The 20599-nt window shown below is 37.8% G+C and overlaps 3 protein-coding genes across 3 annotated transcripts; 2 read left to right on the forward strand and 1 right to left on the reverse strand.

The window, feature by feature from the left end:
* Positions 1-1450: 1450 nt before the first annotated feature.
* Positions 1451-2170, forward strand: LOC131601975 (probable histone H2B.1). Its single transcript, XM_058873912.1, has one exon. The coding sequence runs from the start codon at positions 1548-1550 to the stop codon at positions 1992-1994; it is 447 nt and encodes a 148-aa protein (XP_058729895.1). The 5' UTR covers positions 1451-1547; the 3' UTR covers positions 1995-2170.
* A 7458-nt stretch (positions 2171-9628) lies between these two features.
* Positions 9629-10282, forward strand: LOC131601976 (probable histone H2B.1). Its single transcript, XM_058873913.1, has one exon. It carries the CDS (start codon positions 9686-9688, stop codon positions 10130-10132), a length of 447 nt encoding a protein of 148 aa, XP_058729896.1. The 5' UTR covers positions 9629-9685; the 3' UTR covers positions 10133-10282.
* A 4669-nt stretch (positions 10283-14951) lies between these two features.
* Positions 14952-15633, reverse strand: LOC131607012 (probable histone H2B.1). Its single transcript, XM_058879077.1, has one exon. It carries the CDS (start codon positions 15581-15583, stop codon positions 15137-15139), a length of 447 nt encoding a protein of 148 aa, XP_058735060.1. The 5' UTR covers positions 15584-15633; the 3' UTR covers positions 14952-15136.
* Between the last annotated feature and the right edge of the window lie 4966 nt (positions 15634-20599).

The following is a 20599-nucleotide window of genomic DNA, read 5'->3' on the forward strand; positions in this document are numbered from 1 at the left end:
AAGTGCCTCTGGAATTTTCTTTCCTTTTGAAACTCGGTGCATTGAGTGGTGATATGAATGCTTAACTTTGGTCTTCATTCCTTGTTAATACTAACTCATTTGTTGACTAGTGCAAGCTTTCCAAGCCGGTTCAAGAGAGCGATTTGTCACACCTTTGCTCGCATTTAATTAATTAATTAACTATTAAGTTCTCATTCCATGAAACTTGTGGATTATGCATGATCATTATTTGATATTTGGACATGCTTGACGCTCATTCCGTTTGTGCGTTCGATTGTCTGGATTTCTGACTATTTTGGTTGTTGGTGAAGCTTTCGCGAAGATCTTCGGGTTTCTCACACTTTGTTAGATAAAGGCAACAAACCTTCTCTGCTTGATACTCTTCTTTGTTTACCTAAAAGTCCTATCTAGTAGGCATTGTTTGTTGGAAGTCCTACTTTGCGGGCATTGTTTGCATTTGTTTTGTGCTTGCGATCAAGTCAATAGAGTGGATCAGAGGGCCCGCATCGCCCCCCACATTTCTATTCCTTGGTCATTCTTAGCTCGCATTACACATTGATGCTTTGAATACTGCTTCCCCTCTTGTTTATCGAGTTAATAAAGTGGATCCGAGGGTCCGCAATCGGCCCCCACATTTTGTCTTTGTTTGAACGATACATAGCTCACGTTGCTTAAATGTTGATGCTTCGAGTCTTCACTCGATTTATGCTCGAGCCTATTCTAGTGGAATATATATAGTCCACTACAAAAAACACACCTGAATAGTGGGGGTTGTTTTACCGATTAGCAAGGGTTTTTGACCTCCGCTAAATATTTTGCATGAATTTTAAAAAACTGCCGCTTATACGATTCCCACAATAAACTTTGATTGAATTACAATTGGTTTATTGTTTAGTTTAACCATGATTGAATTACAATTGATTCATCATAGTCATTTGCATTATGGTTTAATTACAATAAACTTTGATTGAATTACATTTATCATATAGGTTAACTATGGTTGAACTCCTTGAATCATATCCCATAGGTCTTTCAATCTAATTTTTAAAATATAAATTAATAAAAAATTAAAATAAAATTACTGTTTCAAAGCTATGTACCGCGAAAACAAGGATAAAAATGGAACCTAACCGCGCAACATAAAAAAGTGGAGATATTCATTTAGGCGCGCAATGAAAAGAAGCTAGTAGATCGTACAAGGTATCTGAGGAAAAAGAAAAAGGGGAATAGCATCTCAGCCATCCATCATTCATTCGTCCTCAAATGTGTTCCAACCAGCTCATCGATCCGCGTCATAGTTTACTCAAAAAAAGATCGTGACCGTCTATCATCATGTCCTTATTGGAATACAATGTAACGGATAAAATAGTTCCACGTCATCGATCCGCAACGAACTTCACTACCCAATAGAAACATAAAAACTATCTTATATATTAATCACTCCGCATCGACGATTGAAAAAATATCTCAACTACCTTCATCTGTTTACTGATTCCCAATTCGAAACCCTAACTTCTATCGAAGTTCCAAGTTTCCCAAACCTTTCAATGGCGCCAAAGGGAGAGAAGAAGCCTGCTGAGAAGAAACCCGCAGAGGAGAAAAAGACCACCGTTGCCGAGAAGGCTCCTGCCGAGAAGAAGCCAAAGGCCGGAAAGAAGCTGCCCAAGGATGGCGGTGCCGCCGCTGGAGACAAGAAGAAGAAGAGAAACAAGAAGAGCGTGGAGACATACAAGATCTACATCTTCAAAGTTCTGAAGCAAGTTCACCCAGACATTGGTATCTCAAGCAAGGCCATGGGTATCATGAACAGTTTCATCAACGACATCTTCGAGAAGCTTGCTGCTGAATCTTCAAGACTTGCAAGGTACAACAAGAAGCCAACTATCACTTCAAGGGAAATTCAAACCGCGGTCAGACTTGTTCTTCCCGGTGAATTGGCCAAGCATGCCGTATCTGAGGGTACCAAAGCTGTTACCAAGTTTACCAGTTCTTAAACTTGATATGTTTCCAATGGTTTTCTTGGATGTATGCCTCTCTATCTGATTTTAGTGACCATTAGATTTAGTTGGTAGTTTTTGTTATGTTTTTAATTTGAAGTTGTAAGAAATGGATCTAGATGGTCCTGTGTATTAATATATTGGAATTAATGATAATAGTAGACTTTCAGAAAGTGTCTGTAGTACTACTATTCCCAATTTATATATACAAATATCTGCTATCAATTGTTGGTTGTTATATAAGTATTTATCATTCTGTAATTTACAAATGAATTATGGCCTGAAGTGTTAGAATACTCTATCCTTTTAACCACTCCTCTGTTTTTCTTATGTAAACTTGATTAATTGCTAATCAAAAGATTAGTTTCATATATCTTGTTTAATTGTATTCATGGATCTCCCCATGTCTCGGAAGTTCTACAAGAACTTGAAAAGGGAAAAGCACATTATATGTTCAAAGGCGCATGTAATTTGATTAACAATTTAATGACCACATGTTTGTTTATTTCTATCCTACATTTTTTCAAATGTGAGACATTTTTCTGATCTTTATTACATTTATCCTATCAAGTTCTCTGCCTAGGTTCTAAAAGGAGGGTGGCCGACCCTTTCTTGAGTAGTTAGATGCAAATACCCCTGTTGGGACAAATCATAACAATGACTTTAAGAACCAGTTTAGTGTCTCTGAATACATTGTTTTTGGATGGAATTTATATGAATATTCCCTCCATGTCCTCGGAATTGATAAAAGACTTTTAGACTAAGTTTCTAAAGAGAGACTTGTTTGTTTCACTCTTGCCCACCATGTCTTCTTTTGCCAAATTTTGGCGTTTGGATATTGCGAGAAAGAATATCTCCAGGTGCCTTTCATGGTGTTTCACTGGTTCATATGAGTAGAGACTTGGTACTCCTTTGAGCCCTAACGCCTTAGATGCCATAAGAGCACTAGGTTTTATGGTGGTATCAATAGGTCATTTCCTTTGAACTTGGTTTTTTTCTCGCGTTTCTAAAGGAAGACACAGTTGATATTCGATGATGTTTCTTTAGATAGGAAGGAATAAATATCCTTTTGCATTACCTCTTTAGATAGGTTATTGTAGTGGATGAAGTAACTTTCGGCACCATCACTTAAATATTTATGTTCTTCGTATCAAATTTAGCCTGAATAAAATTGAAGGCAAAACTTTTGATTAATGGTGATTGGCGAGGTCTTTGAGATTTGAGTGGTAGAGGAGGGTGTCTAGGAGATGTTGGTTTTGGTACCCGAGACACGTGTACTCAAAAGCAGGGAAGGGCAGCGTCTTCCTCTAGAGCTTTTGTAAGAATGATGTGTTGTTGGACCAGAGGTGTGGGAGGCATGATTCGTGCAAAATACTTTTCATGTTTAAGGTATGTTTTTTCATAGGGCGTTTTGATGGTCTTTTGCTTTACCACAAAGTGCAAGATACATTGCTTTAAATGGTTTTCAAGATTTAACTTTTGAGTGGAAGGAGCCGTGGAAAATTAACATGTTAAAATATTTGTTCCTCTACTCATGCAAATTCCTTTTCAGTATTATTAAATGTATACATATTTTGATGGAAGAACAATTAAGATATTGACAGGTGGAAGGATTTTTTTACTGGTAAAATTTAATCTATGCAAGATGATTTGACATGAGTAATATCTATGAAAGCGGTTGGTACTTCTATTTTGGACTAGGCCATCGATGGAAATGGGGAATGGGACAATTTGTTAGGTTTTTTGAGGTATGAGGAAAAGACACCTTAAATTATTGATCGAGAAAAGGGATTGCTTTTGTACAATATCTGAGGACCATACTCCAAGACACCTTTGATCTTAGAATCTAATTCTTAAAGAGGTGGAGGCGCAAATAACAACTTAAAGGGGGTAAGGGCCTAGTAGAAATGCAGGAATTGAGAAGTATTGGCGGAAGGGTTCAATCAGTTACTCCATTATTTTGTAGTAAAAGCCTATCTCTACTTGTGCGATGTCCCTGAAGCAAACGCTGCCGACTTCCCCTCATCAAAGTTTTGATCCAAGTAAGCTTTTTCTCGGACTCTCAATGGTCTCAATTTGGAAGAATGGAACATGATACCTAAAGTTGCATTGCCTCTGTCTCTTAAGGGTTTATGTTTTGATTGCTTGTATTTTAGCGTTTAATTTTGTTTATATAGTTATTGAGTTTTCTCTCATGATTGCACACCTTATGGTTGAGTCTTAAAATCCCTTTTTACACATGCATTAATTAAAATGTATGATTATAGCCAGAGCAACATGCTTCTAAGTCAATTTATCGAAGTTTTGGACACATACCTAATTTTAAGAACATTTCAGGTCATGACAAGATTGAAATTTCTAAAACAATTCACAGTAAAAAAATTGAGATTTCGGAAGTGTGATTCGAATCACACACTTCCATGACTCGAATCAGTATTACATAATGTCTAGCAATTCTTTTCTTGATGTCACGATTCAAATCACAACATCCATGACTTGAATCATATAAGTTGGACTAGAATCACATATTTCCTGATGCGAATCACACATAGACTGAGTATTTTAGGATTTAGTTATGTAAATATCATTCAAATAAAAAGTTTCATGACTCGAATCATGTGTCTCGAATCACATGAAGCACAACTCAAATCATAAAGCTAGTTCTGATACCCACTTGTTAGGAAACGTAAGAGATGACTTGTCCAAACAATAAGAGACTAAAGAGGCCACGAAACAAATAAACTGTCTCCCCCATCCCCAATTAAGGGATATTGAGTCTCTAGTTACTCCATGATTAAGATCATTGAATGATGGAAACTACCTTTTGTATTTCTATCCCAAGTCTAAAAGGTCTTTTACAAATATTTTAATTTCGTAATTGAGTCGCGACATTCACTTATTCCAAAAAAAAAATACATTTACAAAGTTCTTTGAACTCTAAGCGAACAGGTTTTTACCCTTGTCATACTTTTAGCAGGTACAATATTTAAGAAAATTTCTTTATCCACCTCCCTATGGGGGTCACCCCCAGCGAAAACCCCACTTTACCCCTGCTTCGTAAATGCATTTCCGAAGTATTTTTTTTCTAAATTTTCCCAGACTTCGGAAGTGCATCTCCGAAAACACCAAATTGGGGGTGTTTTCAGAGATGCACTTCCGAAACACCTTTTTTCACATTTTGGGGGATTTTGGAAGTGCATTTCCGAAATATGCAGAAGTCTCTTTTTTTTATGCTTTTTCAGTTTTTCTAATAGTCCTGTACGAAATATATACAAAACAAAAACGCCGAACAAAACAAACGACATATCAACGTAAAATACTAATATAATAAATAAAATCCAAATAATATATACAGACCGAGTCATAGTGTGCGAAATATACAATCCGAATACAAAAAAAATTAAACCCGAACCCCTACTGGGTATGCCTAACCCTCTCTCCCTAGGACCTCCTCTGACTCCTGTATGCCGCCGCACGGCCCGCATCACCGACGATCCTCTCCACCACGGCGACTGCCTCTGGACCTCCCTGATCAATGATACCTCGTTCCAACGCGTCCCGCCCAAGCAGCTCTATCCGCTGGCAGATCGGCAGGAGATCAATGACATGGTCATCCTCGGCCTGCTGGTTCTCCAGGATCTCCTCGTATGCTGGCCTAGGAGCACCGGGAGCGTCAGATGTCATTAGAGGATGTGACACCCGATAGAACCATGTGACATACCCCTCCACACTGTGCCAGTCTTGGGTGAACTGCATGCGACGATACTCCTCCGGGACCACGTGACGCTCCCAATCCGCAAATATGCCAGTGAGCTGCACTCGGGTAACTGTGTCAGGAGCAACCTCAAAAGGTGACCTGGGTATCATCTGCACAAATCCAAACTGCCGCATCCACCGCTCAGGGAGATACCTCACCATGGTGTTAGTCCCGCATGCCAACCAGCCAAAATATAACGAGATGCTGTCAAAGGCGACAACATCAGTGTAGTCGCTGAATAGCCTCCAACCGATGTCATCGTGCATCGTGCAGTCGAGGTACCCACGGTATGGTCCAACTGCATTGTTCCCCCTCTGTAGAACGTATCGGGCGTCCTTGGGCATGGCGTTCTCGTACGCAGGATCAACGCGGAAGCCGTAGATGCGGGGGAAGTAGGAGATGATCCAACTCTGAAACACAAACATGATAATGTATTAAAAATAAATACGAAACATAAATAAATGTGAAACAATTAAAATGAAACGTACCGTCAGTAGTGTGCAGGATCCGGTCAACTGCCTGGTCCTCCAGTTGGAGGCCTCATTCAGCTTCTGGTATAGGTATACCAGAATAGCTGACCCCCAGTTTCACTGGTGAACGGTAGTCAAGTCCATGAAATAGCGGAGGTAGGTCACGTCGACATATCTTGCATTCTTGTCCACAAAGACTGCAGCGCCTACCACAAACATGAACCATCACCGGAGAGCGCAGGCACGGTGATACTCCACAAATAGGGCGTTATCCGCCTCCTCGGATTCGGCCGCCGCCACCAGGTGGTTCTCGAAATAAGCGCTCAGTATGGAGAACCAGATATGAGGCCCATTTGTCGTCTGGCACTCAAACTCAGCCATATCGGGCTCCATACCCAGATAGAGCTCCATCCACTCGGTGGCTTCGACCCTCTGGATCCAGGAATGGTCCAGCAGCATCCCCCTAATCGGCAAGTGGAGAAGACACTGCACATCGTGCAAGGTGATCGTCATCTCCCCAACCGGTAAGTGGAAAGAAGACGTCTCCCTGTGCCACCTCTCCACAAAGGCCCCCTGCATGCCGTGGCTGATGGTGGTATACCCCGTCATGGACAACCCACCTAGCCCTGAAGTTGTCACCGCGTCGTTAAACCACTGCGCCTCTCGTTTAAAGAGACTGAAAATCTTCCGGGCGTGGTTCATTTGTTTCAAAGTCTGTCTCTCCTGTTACAAAAAAAACAAAAAAAAACACTGTTAATTAGACCGTTAAGAAAATGTTGAATAAACAGCTAAATAAAAAACTGTTAAATAATAAAGTCGGGCAAATTATAAAAAATACCTCTCCCCCCCAGATACGTCGAGCGACGTGCTCGTGGTAAGTAATCAGCAAGGTCGTGTCACTGGGCCCTCTCGGGTAGCCATCCTCCTCCTCCTCCTCCCTGTGTGGAGGGTCAACATCCGGTACCTCCTCCGCCTCCTGGTATCTAAATTCCTCCTCCTCCTCTCGTACCTCCTGCTGGCGGGAAGAAGAGACCCGAGCCAGACGACTCCTGGATCCAGATGAGGAAGTACCCTCGTCCATCTGCACGGGTACTCACACACGACCCCGTCATTGCGTCGACGCCAGCTGCGCCGCCCGCTCGCGTCTAGCCGACGCTGTCAGGGTCTCTCTCCCCTGTCTGATGCATGCTGGGTTGCCTGCCATGTTCCTGAAAACAATTGAAATCAATAAGAATGCGAAACAATTGAAAAAACAAAAAAATTCAATTCTGGATCACTTCGGAAGTTCATTTCCGAAACTGGGAATGGAGGTGTTTTCGGAAATGAACTTCCGAAACACCCCTGCGAAGCCAACTTCTGCAACTTCCATGGCAGACCCCAAAATCCAACATTAAAACAACTTATAATGATTCTAAACAACCTAAATACCACTACCAACCCACCCTATATCATTTTTGCAATTTCTAAACACCCTAAAAGAGATTTGAATCATAGATCTAAAGTTTGAAAAACTTACCAATTGAAGAGATTGAGTAGCTTTAGGTTGAGATTGAGTAGCTTTTAGAATGCTTAACTATAGACTTCAAACTTGGTTTTGCAAAAAATCTGAAGAGAGAAAGTTTGATGATGATAAAAATGAATGGGGGAGGGGGCTGTTTTGCTTAATCTGCAAAACGTGCAGTATTTCGGAAATGCACTTCCGAAATTCTGTTTTCGGAAATGCATTTCCGAAATAAGACAAATCTTGAAAAAAAAAAGGCGCTTTCGGAGATGCATCTCCGAAAACAATATTTTTTTGCATTTCGGAAATGCATTTCCGAAATAAGGGGTATTTTGGGTTTTTCACTAGAGGTGACCAAAAAGACATGGGGTGGATAAAGAAATTTCCATATTTAATATGTTTTATGACCATTACCTAAATGACGAATTGCATTATTGATGTTGTATGCACATGTATATTTCACTTAAATGTGGAGAGTATCATGAGACAAAAATAAAATTCAGAATCCTTAAAAGTGTGTTTGGATGAAACATTTTAATGAGATAGTGTGATGTTTTGAGGAAATTTAACATGACTTGATCAAGATTCATTGTTTGGATAAAAAATATGGAGAATTGTTAAAATGATGAAAATATATGTAATATTTTATTCAAATTCAATTTAATTATTTTGAAATGACAGAAAAAGTAAAGATTTGAAATTGCTACTTCATATGTTAAATTGCTCATTATTAATCTTTTAACTTTTGTAAGATGGTTCTAATTTTTAGTTTAAATTTAAAATTAAGTCCTCAAATGTTTTCAAAAACTTGCAAATAGTTCTTTTAAGAATTTTTAAATTTTACAAATTGATCTCTTTAATTTTTCAAAAATTACAAATTTCTCCTTATTTTTAAAAATTTTTAATTTGACCAATGTTGTTTATTTATAATAGGCAATGTTGTTTATTTTAAAATATCTAAAATGGACTATATAAAAGCTATAATGTGAAACAAACATTTAAATATTTCAGGCAAAGTCAAATTTTTAAAAAAGACAGATTAGATCAAATAAATTTTTTTTTATAATAGGTCATATGTGAGACTCTGACCTTAAAATATGACTTGATTTATTGGATCTAAATTTCATTTCCACGTGAAATGGCTTGACTGTATGATTATTTCAATATACCAACAATTTATGTGTTTGAAGCCGTTGAAGCATTGTTTTGATTTTATTTGAACTCTCACAAATAAACATTATATTAGTCCTTTAAGATTTGTTTTGATTTCAATTGAACCCACAAATAAACAGTGTGATTAGTATCTTAAATTAGTAAGTTCTTAGTTTCTTTTTTCTTTTTGGTTTCTGGTCAGTTCTTAGTTTAGATACTAAGTTTTTCAAAAATAACATAAAATAAAAATGATAAAAAAAATAATATAAAAAATAAGAAGATTGCATATAATTTTTTATAAATATTTTTTAAATCCGAAAACATGTTCGACTTTAGATTGAGGCGCCATTTTTAAATTATAGATTTCAATATTAAAAAATGAATATAGCATTGATACGTATATTTATGATAATTTAATTTTTAAATAAAATAAGTATTTTGGGGCGCCTTATTTCAGTAAGAAAAAAAGGAAATAAAATTAGTAATACCCTCTTGGGCGCGCAATGAAAACTGAAAAATAATTAGTAGATCCTATACGAAAAAATGAGACAAAAGCTTTCTTAGATCTTTGAATTAGAGCAAAATCGTGACCGTGTAATTATTGTATATCCTCTCCAAAAAAAATGAAAAGTAACGGCTAATGGAGTTCCACGTCATCGATCCACAAATAACATCAGTAGCCAATGATAACGCGAGAACACTTTCATATATATAAAACATTACCTCGTCGAACATTTCTCATTCACAGTTTTTCAATCTGCATCTTACTTCTTCATTCAATTTCCAGTTTTCAAATTCCTAAGTCAAAATGGCACCAAAAGGAGAGAAGAAGCCAGCTGAGAAGAAACCTGTCGAGGAGAAGAAGTCCACCATAGCTGAGAAGACTCCTGCTGAGAAGAAGCCAAAGGCCGGGAAGAAGCTACCCAAGGATGGTGGTGCTGCCGCCGGAGACAAGAAGAAGAAGAGAAACAAGAAGAGCGTGGAGACATACAAGATCTACATCTTCAAGGTTCTGAAACAAGTTCACCCAGACATTGGTATCTCAAGCAAGGCCATGGGTATCATGAACAGTTTCATCAACGACATCTTCGAGAAGCTTGCTGCTGAATCTTCAAGACTTGCAAGGTACAACAAGAAGCCAACTATCACTTCAAGGGAAATTCAGACAGCAGTCAGGCTTGTTCTGCCCGGAGAATTGGCCAAACATGCCGTCTCTGAGGGCACCAAAGCTGTGACTAAGTTCACAAGCTCTTAAACTCAAGCCTGTTTTCTAGGTTTTTTTTTTTGGGACGCTATGTAGGCACCGTTAGACTTATTTATATTCAGCTTTTACCTTTCTAATGTTGTAATGTACTAATGGGATCATGCTGATCCCTTTTGTGAATGAAAATGATGGAATTAATGATATTTGGCTTCAAAATTGCTTGTATGACTCTTTTTCTTAAGTTCGCAGACTCTTCTTCTGTTTATGCCCAAACGTTGCAAAATCTTATTCTGCCTTCAGTTAGCTGACCCTATTTAGTGAGCACGACTGATTCTTGTACATAAAAGAGCTTGCATCCATATCTTGTTAAGAGTAAGCTTTTAAAAAGTAGATCAGTTTTGGTTTCAAATCAAGTCTTTCTATAGTTTGTATCAATGGTGGTTTCACTTTGGTATGTTTTAACAGAGCCAAAGTTTTAGTATGTTGTTTATTTGGACACCGTAGAAATTTAGCAAGCCATGTTGATTTGTGGAACTATTAATTCATTTTGTTTATGAATAGAAATTCAATATATATATCTCCAGATATTGCTTAAAGCACCATCTACGTGGTTATTGCTGCTCAACTTTGAGCAGACCTCCATATTCGTTTTTCCAAGAATGGTCATTTCCGGTTATCTGATCTTCAACAAATCCATTGAATGCGCCAAGGCGAGATGAAGTATGTTATCTGTTTCTTAAAAGGCTTGAACAATAATATCAAATCTCAATTCCTCGTGATCAAGCCTTTCTCTGATGTTTCATAAGTTTTCTCATCGATCGTGCAACAAGAACCCCAATTAACCTCCACTTCTGCTTCTGATAACTCCAATATTTTAATGGCTCAGTCATACAATCCTCCTTACAACAACAAATTCCAACATAAGCAAAACAAAGGTCAAAGTCTTCTTGCTTCCAAACCATCTCCTACTCCCATGACAAAGTCACACAAATACACGACTGTTCATAACTCGCCCCCACTGATGCTAGAGCCTATCCCAGATTCATTGGTTGTCTCATCTACTTATGCACCATAAGGCATGACTTAAGTTTCTCCGCTCAACAACTCAGTCAATTCATGTCACCTCCCACATTACTTCATCTCTAAGCTGCCTACAGGGTCCTGAGGTACATCAAGCAGTCCACTTCACAAGGATTGCTTTTCTCGTCAAACTCTACACATCAACTCAAATCTTTCAGCGACTCTGATTGGGCTTCATGCAGTCACACGAGGCGCTCCATCACAGGGTTGCGCATTTTCCTAAGAGATTTTCTCATCTCATGATCATCCTCGGAGGCTGAATATCGGCCTCTCGCATCCACTGTGAAATACAATGGTTTAATGATCTATTATGAGATCTCAACGTCGAATTCATCTCTCCCGCAATTCTGTATTGTGATAACCAGTCTGCACGTCACATTGCAGCCAATGCCATCTTTCATGAACGAACCAAACATATCAAGATTGGTTGTCATGTCGTACAAGAAAAACTCATTGCCAAACTCTTCCAACGTATCCCAAACTCTGCATAGCTTGCAGACATTTTGATTAAGCTGTTTGATCCATATCCTTGTTCTCTCATCCTTTCCAAGATATGAATTTTGATTGACTACGCTCCAGCTTAATGCGGGGTATTGGACTCTATAACTGCTCACAGTGTTTACTAACTCATTGTTTTTATGTGAAACGTTCCAAATGTTTGTTCAGTCACGAATCTATCGAGTATTTGAGGCATATTATTTCGTAACAAGGTGGTCATGTCGACCCTAGCAAGTTGGAGGCTATGGTTAAATGGATCCATGGTTTCCTTGGGATCACCAGTTATTATCGCCGCTTCATTGCCAATAATGTGAGCATTGATGCTCCATAAACTGATTTATTACGCCATGATTCTTTTTGTTGGTCCCCTACTGCATCTACAACCTTTGAGGGTATGAAACAAGCTATGGTTGCAGCCTCGGTTATCAAAACAGATGCATCTAATATGGGTATTGGAGTTGTATTTATGCAAGAAGGTCGCCCATTGGCTTTTTTCAGTAAAAAACTTAGACATAGGATACAAACTGCCTCAGCATACATTAACAAGTTCCATATTATATCAGAAGCGGTACTTAAATGGCGTCAATACCTATTAGGCCATTTTTTATTACAGCAATGCTAAATGGTACGAAAATTTATTTAAAGAATTGCAAGAAATGATACTTGTCTTAATATTATTGGAGGGTCAACAAGTGAAGTGCTATTTATTAGGCATCATGGGGGTGTTGGTGTTACACTTCGTGTGTTTCTTTCTTTCTAATTGTTCGTACTAAACGGCACTTTTCTTTTTATTATTTGCATCAATCATTATAGTAATTGTGAGTTATTACAGCAAATGCTTAAGACACCGGAGCGGCAGTCCTATGTTCGTAAACTGTTGGCTTTTCAGTTTTGCATGGAATACAAACCGAGGGCTTTGAATCGTGTGGCTGATTCCCTATCCCGGGTCCCTACATAATGGTTTGAAAGCCTAATTAATGATGACCCCTTATTACTAGCCTTGGTGACAAGTCCTACATTTTGTATTATTCAACAACTTCAGAGAAAATGCTTCTAACTTGTTCCTTTTGGCATTTCACCAACAACATGCTCAAGGAACTCTTGTCTCTTCTTACTCTATCATGAATGGCTTGGTTGTCCATAAAGGATGATATGTGCTTAATGCGGCGTCTCCTTTATGTTCCATTATTATTAATGAGTTTCATGATACACCTTGTGGGGCCATGTCGGCATCAAACGTACTCTTATCTGTGTTGCTGCTAATTTCTTTTGGTAAGGTATAAGATAATTTGTTGAATTTTGTGGCTTCTTGCCTCATCTGTAAACAGATAAAATATTCCACTCAGGTTCCAGTCGGTTTATTACAACCCCTCCACATTCCAGAGGTTGTGTAGGAGGATATTACGATGGATTTCATTACGGGTTTACCATAGTCTCATGGTTCAACTGTTATCTTTATTGTGGTGGATCATTTATCGAAATCCACACATTTTGGGCACTTCCTACTGCATATACTGCCTCAAAAGTTGCAGAATTATTTGTGTCTATAGTGGTTAAGCATCATGGTTTCCCTCGCTTTATCGTGTCTGGCCATGATGCCATATCTATGAGCATTTTTGACGGAAACTCTTTGAACTCAGTGGCACAAAGTTAGAAATGAGTAGTGTTTACTACCCACAAAGGAATGGTCAATCTGAGGTTACCAATCGTTATCTTGAACATTACCTTCGAGCCTTCGCTCAACACAAACCTTCTACCTGGGTGAGTTATCTACCATGGGTTGAATACTTGAATTTCATTATGTTTCCACAATGGCCTTCAAATGTCCCCTCTTCAAGCATTGCACGGCCGGGAACTGCCTTACATATTGGGGTATACTAGAGTTTCAACTTCCATTCCAGCATTGGACGAAGCACTCACTACTCACTACTCACTAGTCACTAGTAAGGATGAACTTTTTCGTAAACTGAAGGAAAACTTGCTGCTCTGAATCACATGACTCAATAGGCGAATGCACATCGTTATGATCTCACTTTTGCTGTTGGTGACTTAGTTTTGGTTCGCCTACGACCTTATTGTCAAACTATGGTGCACCAGCACCGTCTCTACATGTCTAAATGATATTATGGTCTCTATCCCGTTGCTGACACGTAGGTCAGGTTGCTTATAAGTTGCTGCTCCCTTTGGACAGCCGCATACATCCGATATTTCACATTTCTATCTTTGAACCTTTTCGTGGTACTGAAGCACCTCCTCGTGACTTACCTACTGAAAGTTTCAACAATCAACCCATTGAACTACCTGTTGCAGTGTTGGATCAATGCATGATTTTGGTTAATGCTAACCCTTGTCACCAAGTTCTGGTTCAATGGATTGGCCTACTTGCTGATGAAGCCTCATGAGAGGACCTTGATGCATTCCAACACAGTTTTCCCACTTTCTATCTTGTGGACAAGGGTTAGCAAAAAATGATAACAAGTTTGTTAAGATTTGCATTTTATGATGTACTTTAAAACCATAAAATTAGGTTCTGTTGAATCGGTGAAAAGGTGGAGAGTAAAACGGCACAATTAGTTAAGATCTGCATTTTATGATGTACTTTAAAACCATAAAATTAGGTTCGGTTGAATCGATGAAAAGGTGGAGAGTGAAACAGCACAATTAGTTAAGATCTGCATTTTATGATGTACTTTAAAACCATTTGTGGTTATGTTGAATGATAAAGTAGGTTCTGTTCTCCCTCAAAACCTCTCTTCTTTTAAATCTCTAGGAGTTTACATTTATTCCTAGAAAGCTCTGAGCTCTCTACTTGCATACAATTTAAAATTGAGGAGTTTGCATATTCACATAGTTAGTTTCATCGACGTTGCTATGCAAGTCTAATTCCCTCACGATTACAATATTGATTTTAAGATTATTTCAATTTGTTACTTTGGAGGTTTTTTTGTTGTTACTTGTTAGTGTTCATCAAATACAGGTCGCTATGATAGCTCACTTGTCATACAGGGTGTGAGCCTTTGTGTAATTGCTGACACCAATCCAAATCAGATCAGGGCTTGCTTAACATAAATCATTGTCTTCAAGAAATTTCAGATTTCTATATAGCCATAAAAAAAAACAGTTATAAAAAATAGTTGGTGGAGTTTAGTTTCAGTATGAGTATCATAGTTAAGGGAAATAATCAAATTTATAAATTTGAACTTTGCAGGAGAAAAACTTGTCAGACTTAGAATTGAAAGAAGGAAAATGTCATCAATTTGAGTATCCAGTTAGTAAGTTAAGAAACAGTCCATTAAAGAACAACAAAAGTTTTAACATTAAACTAAACCATTACGCAATTGTACCTTCTCAAATCCAACATTTTCATTCACAGTAAAGATTTACCGTTTCCCACTACTTCATTACAACTTATAAAAGATAAAAGTTCAAAATCTTCACAGCAAACAAGATCGGAAACAGAATAAAAAAATTTACAATCTAAGAGCTTGTGAACTTGGTTACAGCTTTGGTACCCTCAGATACTGCATGCTTGGCCAATTCTCCTGGAAGAACAAGTCTGACCGCGGTCTGAATTTCCCTTGAAGTTATTGTTGGCTTCTTGTTGTACCTTGCAAGTCTTGAAGATTCTGCAGCAAGCTTCTCGAAGATGTCGTTGATGAAACTGTTCATTATACCCATGGCCTTGCTTGAGATACCAATGTCTGGGTGAACTTGTTTCAAAACCTTGAAGATGTAGATCTTGTATGTCTCAACGCTCTTCTTGTTTCTCTTCTTCTTCTTGTCACCGGCGGCAGCACCACCGTCCTTGGGTAGCTTCTTTCCGGCCTTTGGCTTCTTCTCAGCAGGAGCCTTCTCGGCAACGGTGGTCTTTTTCTCCTCTGCGGGTTTCTTCTCAGCAGGCTTCTTCTCTCCCTTTGGCGCCATTGAAGAAATTGACAACTAAGGTTTTTGAATTGGAATAAGATGCAGATTGAATCTGGTTGTGGTTGAGGAAAGAGTGTTGCGGTGATTAATATATGAGAAGGTTGTCGCATTACTATTGGTTACTGCGGTAATTCGCGGATCGATGACGTGTCACTCTTGTAGCCGTTACATTACATTCCTATAAGAACAAAACGATAGACGGTTACGATCTTGCTTTCATTCCACGATGACCCAATTAATTTTAAACGCGCGCCCAAGTGGATATTACCGATTGGATTTCGCGGTCTTTTTATTTTCAAACTTTAATTTGTTTTTCAAAACACTATCGTAAAAATATTTATTTAATTTGACTTAAATACATTTTAATCTTTATAGATTTAAATTTCTAAAAACATATAATAAATAAATTGATTTACCACTCGGTTTTAAAAACCGATCTTTTGATCATTTAAAATTTTATTTATGAAATTTTTACCTCATTTCATTACACGATATTTGATTTTTATTTTTTCACTTCTTTTACACTTATTAACTTGAGCATTTGAGTGTATCGTATATGAGTCTTTGTCAGGTATACTTTAACTTGTTTATATTTTCCATGAGTCATTCATATTGATCCATAATCGATAACTCGGTTCAGATTAATGGTACAGATAGAGGTCCAAAGTTTCCTTTCACTAAAAATCCAAACATTATTATCAATAACTCACAAGAAGAATATATTTTCCAAAAAAGTCATCCAAGTTGAAGGGGTAACAATTACGCCATCGCTGAAATAAGTAGATCAACCTTAAACTTTCCAACACTGTGATAAAATAACTAACTCAATGGTAGAAAAACAATACTTAAATCTATAATTGAACTAAACCATTTCACAATTATTTGACATTAGGAAACAAAATTTCTTCTTCTTATTATATGTGTTGTTGATATGCTCTCATGTTTTCCTTTTACTTGTATCTTAGGTTATTGTAGCACTTTTAGAAAGAAAAAAAATTTTATATTTGTCAAGTCATTGTTATCTTTTATGTCAAACACTAACTTTTCTCCAAAGTATGTACTGAGTTGATGTGAGAAGCTATCATTGTTTTTAAACGTTCAAGCATTCATAATTTAGGAGTGGAAAAGGAAGAAAAATTAGACGACTCACCTTTGTCAATTCAAGCTCATGCAAATTCATCAAATGTTGTTGCAAGCTTGACATCAGAACTACACAAAGAAAAAAAAGAGATAGAATCAGCTCGAAAAAACAACATTGATTTAACAGATAAAAGTTATTTGTAACAAAAAAATTTAACCAATGAGCTAATTGACATCAACATCAATGTGATGCTAAATAATATTATTAGTGCAATATAACGAGACCCGATCAAGGTCCTACTTAAGGAATCCATGATGATTATCTTAGTTTTCTCACGCATTTACGATGGGTGAAACTCTCCACGGAATACCTTAAAGTGTAGTCATTTTGCCTCTTATGGGATACTAACTCCTTCAAAATAATATCAATTTGTTGGCATTTCAAATGAAGTGATTCTTCAACCAGAATAGAGGATATTATGTGACGTTATTCCTTAATGGCAATTCTTCTTTCCTCCATCAACATCTTCCTTGCAACAAATGTCCCATGTCATTGCAGCATGTGCCCATTCTCACATAGATGCATTAGCACTTCTGTCTCTCATTTACATGTTTAAGACATTGCTCCACGTATACAACAATGGCTTTGTAGTGGTAGCAAAAGAGAATTATTAGCCTGCGTACGAGGGGGAAATTGTTTGGCACAAAGACCAAATGCAAAGAAATAAAAAGGATCATCCCAAGAGCAAGCGTGTCACAATTGAAATGGACGAGCTTGACAAACTAGAAAGAAGTGTGGTTTATGCCGTCAAGTCGGACACAATAAAAAAATTGTCCCACACGTGTTAGTGGCTCAACCAATTGAAATTTGTATGCACGATTCCTTTAAGATCTAAACAAGACTTTTTTCATTAAGAACATTTGTTACATCACATACGCTTGCTAAAAATAAAATGACATAACGATTAAAAAAAGAACACATACGGCGGATAAAAAACGCCAACAACACGACAAAATATCTCAGAAATTACAAGCACCAAAACAATGTCATTAATCCGTGCATCATCATCATTACGTCTCTGTCTCTTTCAACTTTCTCCAACCAAGTGCGAGACGTTCCAGTTGCAAGTGAGGTGGCGGTTCTTCTTTTTTGAATTCTTCTAATTTCTTCGCCCTTTGGGATGTCCCAGTCTAACCAGTGTTTCAACTCTCTCTAAAAACGTTCCATGGAATGGATGTGCCAAAATTTTATTTTTATCGTCGGTTTCTAGGAAGAGAAGAATACATAGCCATCTCTTGTGAAAATCTCAGAGCCCATTATGAAAAAAGTTGAGAGGAAATGAGAAGGTGTAGTGAGAAAAATAGTGGAGAAAAAGGGTATTTATTTATTTATAGAAAACACATTTACAAGGATGAGTCATATGAGATGGCTCCTCCTATAAAGGTAGTGGAGGCGCCATATGACATGGCTTATCAGTACTGCAGGAGTCATGTCAGATGGCTGATAAGTGCCAAAATGTCGATGTTTTGAGTATGTAAATAGTGGCACTTATCGATACTTTTGTTAATACTGTTTGAATAATTCCCCGTTTTGTATATAAATACGTATACTTTGTGAATAATTGTATTTTCATATACTTTTATACCATTTGATAGTTTTTCCTTTGTTTTTATAGGTATTCATGCTTATTGGAGCCTTGAGGAATAAAGTGTCAAAGGCACGGTTTCGATTTCGCAATTTTGGTGAAAGCCCGCTTAGCCACCATCAAGAGGACTTCCAAAGACTCAAAATAAGGATGACCAAAATCATCATTTTGGTTTCCATTCATTCATCATTGGATAGAGCATTGAATAAGCTTTCCAACGCTTCGAACCGGGCGCATTTCGGAGTTACGGTTCTCGAGTTATGGCGAAAACAAAATCTGATTTTTAGCAGACTCCGCTAAGCGGAGGGGGGTCCGCTGAGCGGAGCTCCAGCGGAGCAAATCAGCGTCTGGATGCAATTTTGAGTCCGCTGAGCGGAGGGGGTCCGCTAAGCGGACCTGCTAAGACAGCAGCTCGTTAAAAGGGGCCAAAACACAATTTTTAGGTCATGGTTTGGGTATTTTTGAGTCCCAACACCATCAACTTCATTCTTAGAGTAGAATTGGCTTAGAAAACATCTTCGGAGGTTGCATTTGGATGATCGGGGGTGGATTGAGCGTCGAACGGAGCTGACAAACCGGGAGATTTTCGGTTCATTTCTCTTCTTCTTTGTGTATTTCTCTTTGGTTGGGTTTTGTTTGTATATTTACTTGAATCTTATGTATATTTACCGATTATAATGTTATGTTTAACTTGCTTTACAAATCTGTGTTGATGTTGTTCTGGATTTTTGCTCTATGCTGGGGATTTGGGGTGCTTTAGAGATAAACTTCTTGAATCCTTATCTAGGATGATAATCTGTTGGTTCTGAACTCTAGAGATAGATTTAGAGCTAGCATTCACCGTTTGTATCTGTACGTAATGCTTTCGTGTTTGAGCGGCGCGCGAGAGATCGCCGACGCGAGAACACGGATGTTCTCGTGACTTTGCGTTAGAGATAACCTTAGTTGTGAGATGATCTCGTTTGTGCTCCAGAGATGGACGCTTATGTGAGAGATACGTGATAACATAGATGAGTATCGTAGGTTGAGTATAACGGGTTGGTAAGTGTATGTTTGTGAAGAGTGAATATATTTACATTCCTGATAAGTTATTTCTCTTCTAAGAATGTGTTTATTCTTTTCTTGTCTATATCTTTGTTTACTTTTTGCTCATTCAATCCCAAGCTCGAAACTGTAGAAACTGTTGAATGGCATCTCTCCATCTCTGTGGACGATAATTCCCGGATCAATATTTCCAAATCTTTTTTGTTGCTTGCCCTATACTGCAGTCAACAAAATGGCGCCGTTGCCGGGGATGGTTGTGAATTGCATCGCAATAGTTTTCGTGGTTTTGAGCTTTGTATATAACATATATATTGTATAGTTTCAAGTGTATATATTTACTTGTACATGTTTACTTGTTTATGTTCACCATATAGTTTCTTGTATATGTTACATATAAGTATACTTTTATTGGTGAATGTTGGTGAAACATGTTGATCTCGGATGAGCTCTTTAATAGCAAATCTTCACTTTTCAACTTGTGAATCCAACATTCACTAACTTTTCTCTTTGTGTATGTTAATAGTTAAATGTGTTTCATGTTTGTATATATGTGTTTGTTCATGTACATATTTGTATACTTGTGTTTTCCTTTATGTTCGTTTAATCATTGTATATATTTGTACCCGTAACGTTTGTTGAGTGGTTGGTTAGGACACTTTCTTTAGGCTTGTACAGTGAGACGTCACCATGGCATGACGAGAGGAGACTACTTTCCGAACACCAAAACAATAAAGGCGTCGAGCTAACGACGTAAAACAAGCGCTTGTTGGGAGGCACCCCAACGGTTATAAATGTTGTTTATATTTCTATTTATGAGGTATTTAGGTGAAGTGGCGAGTGATTGAAACAGCTGGTGCAATTCTGATTTTTCTGAGTTCTGATGTGCCCGCTAAGCGAGCATAGCAGAATTTTGTTTTTCTGCTCTGTACCAGTGGGGTTCCCATCCCACTTGTTTCACTCTTTTTTTCCCACTTTCACCAAGGCTATTTAGTAGTAGATACTAGTTTTATTTTTCTAATTCTTTTATTGGTTGTTTGTACTCAAATTTTGTTTGGTGATTCGAAGATTTTTGAGGTGATTTTCCAAAGCTTGAATGTTTCAACTTGCGGATGTATGGTAGGATATTGTTTTTGAAGTTGTATCATTCAAGGTACTCATTTATCGCTTTCTATAACATAGCATGTTTAGGAAACTTTTCATTTGTACAATTACCATACGATTCATTCTTTTGCCTCACTTGCTTGTT

The sequence above is a fragment of the Vicia villosa genome, linkage group LG5 (genome assembly GCF_029867415.1).
Source record: "Vicia villosa cultivar HV-30 ecotype Madison, WI linkage group LG5, Vvil1.0, whole genome shotgun sequence".
Classification (NCBI taxonomy): Eukaryota; Viridiplantae; Streptophyta; class Magnoliopsida; order Fabales; family Fabaceae; genus Vicia; species Vicia villosa.

What these genes read in the sequence shown, in the direction of transcription:
- LOC131601976 (XM_058873913.1), top strand. Translation starts at nt 9,686, where the DNA reads ATGGCACCAAAAGGAGAGAAGAAGCCAGCTGAGAAGAAACCTGTCGAG.
- LOC131607012 (XM_058879077.1), bottom strand. Translation starts at nt 15,583, where the DNA reads ATGGCGCCAAAGGGAGAGAAGAAGCCTGCTGAGAAGAAACCCGCAGAG.
- LOC131601975 (XM_058873912.1), top strand. Translation starts at nt 1,548, where the DNA reads ATGGCGCCAAAGGGAGAGAAGAAGCCTGCTGAGAAGAAACCCGCAGAG.